We start from the raw sequence: 12,881 nt of genomic DNA, 5'->3' as shown, positions 1-12,881 counted from the left end.
TGTGGGAATGAACTGTGTGTGTGGTGACTCCCCTGACTCCCTGCACCCTTCACTGGGCCCAGGACACAGCCTGTGGGCTTTTCAAGCATGGTGAGTTCTGAGCCACTGCAGTGGATTCCCGAGCTGCTTCTAGGGGTGTCCAGAACTGCCCATTCTCAAGCCACCCCTGCTCCCAAGGCCAACAAGAGGAGCCCACAGTCATCTCTACTCTCTTGGCCACAGACACCAGCCACAGAGAAGACTGCCTTGCTCTGGGGCCTGGACTGAACTGCAAGGTCCAGAACAAACATATCCAGCTGGGCAAAGGAGACACTGGACTCTGCTGGCCCAGACATACTTGGTTGAATGTCTAATCTTTCAGGAATGATCTTTACTTCCACAAGGAAGTCCCCTCCCATTTCTCTGGAAACCAGTGGGCCTCTTAGTCTATCTTTGTTTTCACCCTTGTGATAAAGACATAAGTGCAGGATATATTTTCTCTAAAAAACAACCACCACTGTGCAAAGCAATAGGTAGCAATGGCACCCCACCCACAACTGGGGGTTCCCCCAAGAGAGATGGAACCGTAGTCAAAAGGTGAGCACCAACCCATTCAGCCTGGCAACTGCTTTGTGGTCCCATCTTAGAGAGTGCCAGAGGCAGGAATAGAGGCCTGATATGCAGACTTTTCAAGAGAAAATGTAAATTCCAGTTTTTATGTGAAATCTCCCAATAGTTACTGCCAATCAAGTTTTGTCAAAACACCCTGTGGGGCAAACCATACACACTGGCCACATCTTAAGCCAAGTCTGCAACAGCTATATATAGGGAGAGTCTCTGGGTGTGGACTTCCCCTATACTGGGACACTTTGGATCAGAAGAACTCCAGCTTCTGTACTGGTCACTGCAGTCATGTCCTCCTTCCAAACGCCAGGGGACAAAACAAGCGGCCTCCTTCCCAGCATCCCACCTGCATCTCCCCCTGGAGCTGGTGCAGCACAGACTGTGCTGAGCGCTGGCTTGGTGCTGCTCTGTCTCCACAGGGAGGCTGAGGCACCTGTATTTTCCTAAGTGATTTAATCCCTGCAGCAGTTCCTAAGGAAGAAATGCTTGACATGACTCCTTCCATGAATTTTTTAATTGAAATTGCTGCTTTTATAGGTCCAATGGCTGAAGCGCTACAATTTCATACAGTTCATACAGGTAAGTAAAAAGGTTCTGTCCCTCTGCTGCTCCTCAGTAAGTGGCTGGCCACTCTGACCTCGCCCACTTCCCACTGCACCCTGGGCTGTCCAGGTGGGTTCAGGTGGCCCTTCTGGGTGGGGCTACAGGCTGTCAGAAAAGGCTGCTCATGCCCCCACGCCCACCCAGCTCTGGTAAGAGAGGCTCCAGTGATGTAAGCAAATACCTTTCAGGGCTGTGTCTGGAATATTTATGCCCCCTTATTGTCTTCCTATTACTTGGCAGTCTAAAGTAATGAAAAGAGATCTAGACAGTATCAAAGCTCTGAAATCACATAAACCCAGGCTCTAAAAAATAAGCTGAGGCTACCTCAGAAAGAATACATAGAGATTTATGTCACAAAGCCATTCACTGCTCTTTGCCATTAGATAAACATTTACTTTTCTTGATTTAAGCCTAGGTTGCTATTTTCCAATTTTATCCAGAAATGACTGTTACCAACAAATTCATGGCCAGTATTGTCCTGTCCCTGGGCTCCCCTGGCACGGTGTGTCAGAGACACCATGGTGATGAAGGCTGATTGGCCTGGGCCAATACAGATTCCCATCCATTCCTTCCTTGGCCAGAGGGACCTGGTACAGAAAGTGTGTGCTTCCAAAAGACACTTGGAACTGGCAGGGGAGACCCTGAGAGGGGGTGTCGCATGAGGAAGAAGGTGTGTGTGGTGGAGTCAGGGAGGAAAGTGTCTTTGACTTTACAAAGCAAACCTCCCAGAATCAGGGTGAGTCTGGCATTTGGCCCAAGGGGGCAACTGTTCCAACCAACCATTTTCCAGAAGAATCTCCCTGAGAACTAGGAATATTCACAGCTAAGATTCTATCTTATTAACCTCAGTTCTGCTTTTCCCTTTGGTTGAAGTGCAAATCATCAGTGAGCAGAGGGGCAGCGCACATCTTGGCAGTGAAATTTCCTCAGTCAAGTCAGAACATCTACATGTGCAACCTCTTCCTTGAAAACAAAATCCAACTATTGTCCTTTATTTTTTAATCTTGACTAACAAGTCTTCTGGAAGAAATATATAAAAATAAACTTAACAAAGTGTTAAACCAAATCACAGAGAAGTTGATAAATTAGATGCACAGCCCTTCTCACAAGTTTAAAATAAATATACCTTTTGGACACCTGGGTGATTCAGTCAGTTAAGCATCTGACTCTTGATTTCGGCTCAGGTCATGATCTTGCAGTTTGTGAGATCAAGCCCCACGTTGGGCTCTGTGCTGATGTCGCAGAACCTGCTTGGGATTCTCTCTCTCCTCTCTCTTTGTCTCTCCCTGCTCTCGCCTGCACGAGCTTGCTCTCTCTCTCTCTGTCTCTCTCTCCCAAAAATAAATAAATATTTAAAAATAAATAAATAAATATACCTTTTACTAACATGCTCATGGAGACCTCACATGGTTTTAGAACAAATGGGGCTAAAAGGCTCCCAGAAGTGAGGGGATGTCAGCAATGACAGGCTCAGACCATGAGATGCTCACCCAGGTGAGGCTGGAAGGGGCATTCCACAGCCACAAGCTGCCAACTAGAGGGCACTGCAGCCCCACCATTCAGGCTCCAGGGAAGGTGGGATTTAGATGCTGACATCGGGAAAGGTGCTTCAGTAGCCCTCAGGTGTTCTAGTGACAGACATGAAACCACACAGACAGCAGTAACCACAAAGGCATCCATCTTCACCAGTCACCTTTCCCCCAAGGAGTACAAGTATGCACAATGCCACTGGGAACCCAAGAGGCTGTCAGCGATGAGCTCTGTCAGTAAGAGCAGAGCCTTCCTTTCTCATGCTGAGTCCTCACGCCCCATCCCAGACTCCTCCTATAGCCAACAGCCACTTGATATATACAAATGGCCACTGGAGACCCCTAGCCTCTCCCAATTAAGATTGAGAAAATGCCAAGTAGAATTAGCCATCTGGATGCTGCTGATGCTAGCAGGGAGGGTCAGGGGCAAGGAAACCTCACATTGTTCCTTCATTATTTTGCTCAATGTCTGTCTGGTTCATGTCCAGTGAATGACTGAATGAACAAAGGAAAGTAGAAATGGGTAGGGGAAACTATTCCCAAGGCAGAGTCTCAAACCAGGACCCTCTGATCATGCAAGGGACCCCCAACACTTTCTGCCAAGCCTCTGGGAAGTGTACTCTTCTCTCTGTTGAAACCTCAGAACCAGCCATGAGAGATCCACTTATGTTAATAGGCAACCTCTTTGAACAGCAAAGCGCCTCTAGGAAGGATGGCATTCAACACTAGTGAGATTAGAGGTTCTCTACTTCAGCACTACTGACATTTAGGGTCAGATAGTTCCTTGTTGCGGGGGCTACCCTGTGCATTCCAGGATGTTTAGAGCATCCCTGTAGCATTCCCTAATTATGACAACCAAAAATGGCTCTCAGTGTTGTCAAATGTCCCCTAGGGGGCATAATCACTCCAATTGGGAACCATGAGTGTATATTAATCAACTGCTCTCCCAGTACTGTACTAAGGGAAGCAGCATTTCTTCCTTATGCCTTATAAAGGCATTAGGGAGGAGAGGTAGACAAGTAGGAGGCAAGAAGCCTGGGGGCACATTCCTGGGTAGAGAGAAAGAGTGTAAGTGGCCCACAGTACTGTCTACATTTGTATTTGTGTTCAGAAGAAAAGTAAGGTTTTTTTTCTCACTCTCTCTCCTCTCTCTTTGGACTATACATTGGGCTAATAGTCCTAGTCATGATATGGAGCTACAGACTGGGCCTGAATGGTCTCTGGTCACTGGGTTAAAATACATCTTGAGTTTGAAATGGTAAACACATTCATGCTCTGTCTCTCTCTGTCTCAAAAATAAATAAACGTTAAAAAAATTTTTTTTGAAATGGTGAACACAGCGCATTGCTAAGTTTTGCAATATCCATATTCTCATTTTATTGAGGAGGAAAATCCAAGCTTTGAGAAGCAACAGCAGCCAGTCAGTGCTGGGCCACTCAAAGAAAAGAAAAAATAGTATAGTAGTAACAAGAAATTAAACCCTAAGCTGTGTGCAGCCTGCATTTCAGAACTAGGGTCCAGCTCTCAGGGGTAAAACTTTCAGACGTTATTAACAAAATTAGGCACAGAGTGTGATAAAGACCTCTGCAGACACAATCACTAGATACTGATTATCTTCACTTGCTGTATAGCCCTGAAGGGGCATCTAAAAATCACTTAATTATCTTTTCAATGTCAAGAAATGGAGGCACTGTTGCCCAAGAAGTCCTGGAACAGGGTGGACACAGGTGAGCCACTGCCCCAGGAAGAAGCCTTGACACAAACCCATTCCCTTAAAAAAAAAAAAAAAAAAGTTTATTTATTTATTTTGAAAGAGAGAGTGCACACGCACGTGAGTGTGGGAGAGAGGCAGAGAGAAGGAGAGACAGAAAGAATCCCAAGCAGGCTCCATGCTGCCAGCATAGAGCCCAATGCAAGGCTTGATCTCATGAACCATGACGATCATGACCTGAGCCAAAATCAAGGGTTGGATGCCCAACTGAGCCACCCAGGCGCCCCACTCAAAGCCATTCCCAAATGAAACAGAAGACACATACTGATTAAACCAAACTTAAAATTTCACTTTTCTGCCTTTGTAAAATTGTCATCCTGCTGCAACGTCTTTGCTGGTAAGGGTATAATTGTGTGTGTACCTGTCCCATCACCTGACTGGGTCATGGAGCTCCCAGTCTGAGGAGCAGACCCATGGGCAATTTGAGGATACATGGATGGGGGCAGTGACAGCAGGAATGGCCATATATGTACTGAGGAGTGGAAGAAGGAGCCACTTCACCAAGCAAGGTGAATCAGGTAGAAGCAAGATGATCCCCAAAGCAAATATGTGGGGAAGACAGAGGTGGGTGGGGACCCAGGCTAGGCATAAGAAAAGCATTCTGAGTTCCCTGTGTGCAGTGACTCCAAATACCTCAGGCATTGGAACAGAAAGCCTAAGGCAGGGAACTTGGGTAAATTCATGGCAGGTACTTCACAGAAACTTGAGAGCTATCTATTGATGACAAAGAATAAGGATAGTTTTCCTCTTTCCCCCAAGGCTGGAGTCAGCATTTCCAGTCTTTGCATTAAGGCTTAGGCAGAGCAGTGACGGCTCATCCTTTTGCAGTTCTGAAACTGTTGCTGTGAGTATGATTTTCTCTCTGTCCTCTCCCTTTAAACTCAGGGGAGTTGTGTATATTCTGTGCTCAGAACTTCAGAAGAGTTAGTTCTCTCCTTTAGGTAACTGAACTGTCCTTATACAACAGTGGGGAATCTATAGGCATTAGGACACCAGCGTTCAGTGAGTCTGGACCCCTCAGGTACCAGACTGCTGGAATGACAAAGGGCCCAGGACCACAGGGACACTGTCATGCTGTGAGGAAAGCCATGTTAATAGGGCCGGAGGAGGCTAGTGGGCTCAACTGGGGACCCAGAGAGACAAAGGAAGGGGACAGCAGAGGACAAGGGAAAGCAAGAGAGAGAAAGGGGTTCTTTCTCAGGACTGCTCCCCATAGCCCCATGGCATCCTGTCTCATCTCTGTGAGTCTGATGGGTGGTGCATAGCAGTCCCATCCCTTCCCTCTCTCCCTGCCTGCCTCAGACACAGAATGCCCAGCAAACCTCAGTTCCTCCATGAGGACAGCAGAGCAGATGGGTCACTGAGCAACTCTGCAGCCCTGATGAACTATGACCCTGCCCTCCTGAGGGGTCCAGGGGCCCTGAGCCCAGTAGCCTGCCAGAACCCATGATGGCCTCCCTAGGCCAGTTACCAGACCTCCCTGGTCCTGACACATGCTCTGAGGGGCTGAGTATCCAGTATCATTTTTGCCCACCAGAAAACCAAGAACTTGTAATTGTCTAAACTCACAGTCCCAAGCCTTTCACTGGAGGCCACGAGAATCACAGATTGTAAAAGCAGCTCAGAATAAAAAGTGCCAGTGGCCTTTTGCCTCCTAAGCGCAGATCACAGACCGGTTTAACTGAATATGTATTTTATTTTCCAGAGGAGTGTGGCTCAGGGCAAGAAGTAGCCAGAAACTGTAAAAAGAACAACCTGTAGAGCCTTACCGTGGGCTGTTCTGTGAGTACCTTACATAGCCCGGCCCAGCCCGATCCACTTGAGGAGGCCCTGAGCCCCTGCTGTCCCGCCACTTCTAGCTTGCCCACACCTGCCATGCTGCTGATCTCAGACAAGTGATGTCTTACAGATGCAGGTAGTGCTGCACAAATGTATTAAGGATCACCGGACACCTCCAGGGCCAGTTTTCAAAACAGGTCTCCATGTAACAGCATGGGTGATTTAGTGAAAGAAGCCAAACACAAAAGAACACCTACTGTATGATTCTATTGTTAAACAGACTGTTCAGAAGCAGGTAAGACTAATCTGTGCAGACAGCTGTGCAGGTAGTTTTGACCTTGTGGGGGGCAGGCCTAGGAGTACGGCCAGAGTGTGTTCCTGGGGGCTGGTCCTATCTCTTTTCTGAGTAGTTACACAGGTGTCTTTAGTTTGTGAGGACTCACTGAGCAGAATTCTCATGACGCACATGCTTTACTTGAAGTATCAGAACCTTCCATAGAGTTTTCAATGCTTCGGACCATAGCAGGTGGGTTCAAGAGGCCGTCCTGCTTTGGGGCTCTTACTGGCACCCAGCCTATTTGGAGCCCGAGACAGAGGCCTAGGCAGCACCGAAAGGCTCAGGCCACACTTACCGGTTGTGGCCCGTCCTCCTGCCTCCTGCTTGGATGTGGGCGGTTGATGAAGGACCGTGTGGAGACTTTGTAGTGATTCAGTAGGCAGACAATGACCACAACCATCACCGTGACCACCACGACGATGATGATGATCTGGGCAAACTCCAGTTCCGCTGCGATGGAAAGGGAAGGCATATTAGCGACATATCCCCTGTGCAGTCACCCAGTTCTCTAAACAACACACCCACCAGTCACCAAGCGCTTCTTGCAAGCACCTGGTCCTCCCAGAGACAAACTATTTTTCCCCAGGCCTGCTGCCCAAGACCATTGTCAGACACACACACACACACACAAGCACAAACAGTTGAATAACATTTGAAGAAAGAGAGACCCAGGCATGAGGCTCTTTCCAGTAGGCCTCTGGTGTTCAGCCCAAGCGTGGTGCTCAGACAAACTTTGTCTTTGCAAATTTTATAATGAGTAGGGCCTTAGGAAAACGTATTCTGTTGGCTCTACAAGACCTCTAGAGGGGCTGTGTTGTAACTGACCCCATTCACACATGGAACTCGAATATCTAGCCCAGTGTGCAGACCACCAGCTGGCCGCTGCACGCTGCCCCTTTGCCCTGGGCAGGCGGGTCCAGGAGTGCAGTCACCTCTCCAACATCTGATTGCTGGTCCTGCCAGATGGCCCTGCCACCCAGGGGAGGTAAGAAAGTCTCACAAAACTGAAGCTGCTCCTTCCAGTGTAATCTCTCCAGGAAAGTTAACCCCATCTTTATGGTTGAGTCACATTTCCCAAAGCACATCCACACAGAATCTACACATTATACTGAAGGGATAATATATTGATAAAAAGCTCCAACCTCCTTTACTCCTCTGCCCCCTTTACTTTGCCTTTGGAGGTAATTTAGAAAACACATCTCCACTGTCTGTAACCCTGCAGACACCATATTTTATGAGCAGTCGGAAACCAGTTTCCTGACACTGCCATTACAAAGCCTTTTCTAACTGCCATTAGCACACGCTTCACATTCTAGTACAGTGCCATGGAATTACTTCTAGCAAAACAGCGCACTGAGTTGGCAATTAAAGATGGGCAATTCAAGTCCTTCAGTTTTGCAGGGAGGAAGCAGAGTCCCATTGCTCAAGGTCAACCCTAGAACACACATTTTCTGCTTTCTAGCACAGCCTTGCTGCATGTTGCCCACCTGTCTTTCTGAGTCTCCCCACATAATCAAAGGAAGTGATTGTGTAGGGGTGTCAACTTAAAGAGTGAGAGGCTCTGAAGATGAGGAAGACAGCACACAACTTTGCTCTGAGGTGGGGAGGTGTGGGGTTTAATGAAGAGCAAGAAAAAGGGGAGAGCTCTGTCAATTGTGTTACTGCCTAGAACAAGTAACACACACATGCATACACCCACACATACACACATGCATGTATACACATGAGCACAGCAACACACATGTACACACACAGGCATGCTGCATTCATGTACACATATACACACATGTATGCATGTGTTTGAATACACACAGATGTGGATATACATACATACAGAGCATGCATATGCACATGCATGCATATGCATACACACACACACACACACACACACACACACACACGCGCGCGCGCTCTTGCTGCACGACCCAGGCTGATAGCCAGTGGGGAGGTGTTATCTCTCACTGTATGGGCTCACATTTGGGATGATGCAGGAAAGGACTGGGGTAGCACCCTCCTCCCCAAATCTCACCTATATGCCCCCACCATCCATACTCTGGAAACAGAAGGGCTAGAACTGGCATGGGAGTAAATGGAGGGTGTTCCTGGATCCCACCATGTCCTGTCCTGTGACACTACCCCTCCACTCCTGCCTTCGGCCTATACATACCCGAGGGACAAAGATATACATACATGCTTGCTGGACCTGGCTGGACTGCACCTGCACCTATCGTGGGGCTGGCCCAAATATGCACCCTGGAGAATGGAGAGCTGAGTATGAGGGAACCGAACTGCCATGCCTGTGTGCTGAGTGGCTGTGGCCGGGTGGGCTTGCTGAGTACAGCCCTAGTGGGCAGTGAAAGGGTGGATCTCATGGGCATGGCTGACAGAGAAGCCTGGCTGTCGGTGAGACCCAGGTGCTGCGCTCTCCACCTCACCCCCACCTTGCATTGCTGTCATTGTTCTGGACACACCCCAAGGCCTAATGGCTGATCATCAGGTTAAATCATGCCCTGAAATTGACAAATGTTTTCTTTTCTCAAAAAAGCTTCATTGCTTTATGGGCATGGAAAAATAGTAAAAGTGATGATTACAGTGAGGGGTCCTGTACAAAGTCTTCATGGGTTAATTCTTCACCTGAAGGACGTCTTCCTAGGTTATGTTTTCCTGAATATAGAAAGCTATGTAGATAACCATCTGTAGCAATGCAATCAAATTATATTTTCCATAATTCTATGGGCACTTGGGGTGTATCTATGATTTTTAAAAGGATTTTTATTATAAAAATAATGAAGACTTATTTAAACAATTTAAATTATTTAAACAATACAGAAGGAAATAGTGTACAATGTAACAGTCCTTTGTAGGCCTGCAGGATTCTCTGACCCCACTGAACCCCATGCCATTCTGGGGTTCACACAGTTCACCCATTGTGTATATCTGTGCATTTGCTTAATAAATAAGGGCTTTCTTCTTTTAATGAGTGGAATCATTGTACAAATACATTGCTGGCTTTTTTCCACCCAATGTATCACGGCATTTTAAAACAAGAATATATAAAAACCAACCTCATTCTTTATGGTGGCTATCTATTCCAGAACACTGATATACTGGAATTTATATTTTCCAAGTGATAGATATTTAGGTGTTCCCCCCGCTTTTTTCTATTGTGACCAAAAGATTGTATGTGCATGTGTATGTATGTGTGTAATGTGAGTGTTGACCCACATTTTAAGTATCCCTACAGGAAAGATTCCTAAAACTGAAATTTCTGGGTCAAGGACATATCCTTTTAAGTGCTGATAGCTACTGAGACCCTGCCTCATGAAAAGGCTCTTGCCCCACATGCCCATCAACACTGAATACTCACTCTTCTCATCTGCACGAATCTGATGGACAAAAACATGTATCTTGTTTTAATCTGTTTTACTAGTAATTTTAGGTCTTTCCCTGATTGGCAATTTCTTTTTCATAATCATGTTAGTTCATATCAGTTTATTTGTAACTCTCTTGTTTACTGGTAAGCAGTCTTTACATATTATGACTACAAATCTTTGTTACATGTGCTGCAAGTATTTTCTCCTAGTCTGTCACTAACTTTGCTGTGAGCTTCTGTATAAAAGATATAAATTTTTATGTCATGAAATACTTTTTCTTTTATGGCTTCCAAGCTTCCTGTTTGATTAAGAAGGTCTTTTCCAGTATTCTAAAAATATTTTTTCTAAGATTTTTATAGATTGCATTTTTATGTTTAGATGTGTGTTCGCTCTGGACTTGATTTCTTTTGGTCTGAGACAGCACATGGAACATTTTATATCTTTTGAAGGACATGGATCTTCTGATCTAACAGCACATTAAAGAGTTCATCGTAAGCATGAATAAGAAAGATCTTAGTTGTGGAAAGTGTATGGAATCTTTCTTTTAAAGGGGACTACCTGCTCTAAGGTTGTGTTTCATCAGCTTTCTTGTCAACATGCTATGTATAGTGGGCCCTCTCCTGGCCCTGCTAAGGTGCCAACAGCTGGAAAGCACCGCCCCCCCCCCCCAATGTCCAAACTTGCTGCACTTCCTCCCACGCTCCTGCTTTGCTTAATACCAACAGTTCTCCAGTGCTTTCATCTCAGGACCCCTCTACACTCTTTTTTTTTTTTTTTAATATTTTTTTCAATGTTTTTATTTATTTTTGGGACAGAGAGAGACAGAGCATGAACGGGGGAGGGGCAGAGAGAGAGGGAGACACAGAATCAGAAACAGGTTCCAGGCTCTGAGCCATCAGCCCAGAGCCTGACGCGGGGCTTGAACTCACGGACCGCGAGATCGTGACCTGGCTGAAGTCGGACGCTTAACCGACTGCGCCACCCAGGCGCCCTACCCCTCTACACTCTTAAAAGCTACTGGTTACACCCCAAAGAGCTTTATTTGTATGGATGACATCTATTGATGTTTGCCATATTTACATTCAATACTGAAAATTTTAAATATTTATTTATTAAAAAAGAAACATTATATATTAAAATATATAACAACTATATATGCTATTTTCAAGACAAATTTATTGATAAGGGTGGCATTTCGTTACACTTCTGCACATCTCTTATATGACTTTTTCAAATTTCTTTTAATGTTTATTTATTTTAGAGAGAAGGGGAGAGAGAGAGAGGGAGAGAGCGAGTAAACACAAGCACAAGCACAAGCACAAGCACAAGCACAAGCACAAGCTGGGGAGAGGCAGAGAGAAAGAGGGAGACACAGAATCTGAAGCAGGCTCCAGGTGGGGCTCGAACCCATGAACCGTGGGATCATGACCTGAGCTGAAGTTGGACACTTAACGGACTAAGCCACTTAGACTCCCCTCTTATATGTCTTAATAGAAGATAGCTGGATTCTTCTCCCTGCTTCACCTTCAATCTGTTGGGATATGTTGGTTCTGGTTGAGGTATATGAAGGAGATGTGGTCTTACTGACCACTGGGGACTGGGGTCTCAGGGATCCCCAGAGATTCTTGAGCCACACGTGGAGAACTGGTGGTCTAGACTGATTTGACAGCAGGCACTCTAGTACAAACACTAACGGCCTGGATTTCTTGGAGATACTCCTGATGCTAGGATTTGAGATGTAGTCAGAACAGCTCCTGGGCCACTCTCCTGAGTTTTCATGCACAAGTACAGCCACAGCAGGTGCATCTATGGAGCAAAGTACACACAGAGACCCTAGGGGTTCACAGGCATCCGAATAATGCAGAACTCATCTGGGGCAAGAGCACAGGCTGGCACACCCTGGGTGCCACTCACTAAGGCAAGCAGCCCAGCAGTGTAGCCCAGTGGCCAATCTGGGTGACAGAAGCCCAATCAGAGCCTCAGCTACTACAGCACCTGGACCAGCATGAGAGGCAGCTCTTCCTGCAGAGACTGGCCCAGGTCCCAAAGGCCACCATCCTAACAACCAAGTACTAATCAGACACAGGAGCAATAGTAAGCACAGCAGCAGCGATTTGGCCCTGCTTGCAGTCCAGGGTCACCTGTCATGTTTCTTGAAACCCTGAAGTCAGAGAGGCATGTGGAGCTCCTGGGGATGGAGCCTCAGCAGAGTGGCACAGCCCCAGTCAAATGTGCAGCTGACCTTCACTTTGAACTCTGGGCAAAATGCATCAATGAAAAAAGACTGCTTTCTCAAACACTAACAACTAGAAAGTATAAGGGGCTAAAAGGGTCCAGAGAATTCTCAGAATGAAAATTAGAGTGAACAGAGAGAGTATTCTTGAGGACAAGTATGATGATGACATCCAGATTCCAGAGATCTCTGCTACTGATAACTTCTCCCTTCAAGACTCCCCCTTCGAGCTCACAAGGGGGTATGTGAGCACCTTTGCCTGATACTTGTCTTCTCACACCCTCTTCTACTTTAAACAGGAAAAATTCTACTAAAAATGCATCATAAAAGGCAAATTAAGTAAAGACCACACCACTATAGGATATCACAGCTTGGATGGTAGATGGGAAACCCAGTCCCCCTCCTCTCTCTGCATACATTGTGTAATAACAGTAATAGGTGATTCCTGTCTCTTCCTTTGCCACTCCTGAACCCTTCACTCCTGCATGGAGATTGCTCAGAGGCAGCTGGGCCCGCACAGTATTTTGCAGTACCCGGATGTGGCTCTGTTGTCAAGGGCCTGATATTACACCTCCTCAAGAAAATAACTCACAGGACAAGTAAAAGAAGCTTTATATTAACAAAATAAAACAAAACAAAACCTCTCACTTCT

General features: G+C 46.3%; 1 protein-coding gene across 9 annotated transcripts in view; it reads right to left on the bottom strand.

Annotated features, from left to right (window-relative positions):
• LDLRAD4 (low density lipoprotein receptor class A domain containing 4) overlaps window positions 1-12,881 on the bottom strand; it is a 467,289-nt gene that overhangs the window by 21,769 nt on the left and 432,639 nt on the right. For all 9 annotated transcript variants that reach the window (XM_040479478.1, XM_040479483.1, XM_040479486.1 and 6 more), the window contains one exon: window positions 6,918-7,072. In XM_040479478.1, coding sequence (XP_040335412.1) covers window positions 6,918-7,072 — 155 coding nt within the window. The remainder of the gene's footprint in view (window positions 1-6,917; window positions 7,073-12,881) is intronic.

This window comes from Herpailurus yagouaroundi, unplaced genomic scaffold, assembly GCF_014898765.1.
Source record: "Herpailurus yagouaroundi ecotype Mexico unplaced genomic scaffold, PumYag 142, whole genome shotgun sequence".
Taxonomy (NCBI): Eukaryota; Metazoa; Chordata; class Mammalia; order Carnivora; family Felidae; genus Herpailurus; species Herpailurus yagouaroundi.
This window is presented reverse-complemented; position numbering and strand designations above follow the sequence as displayed.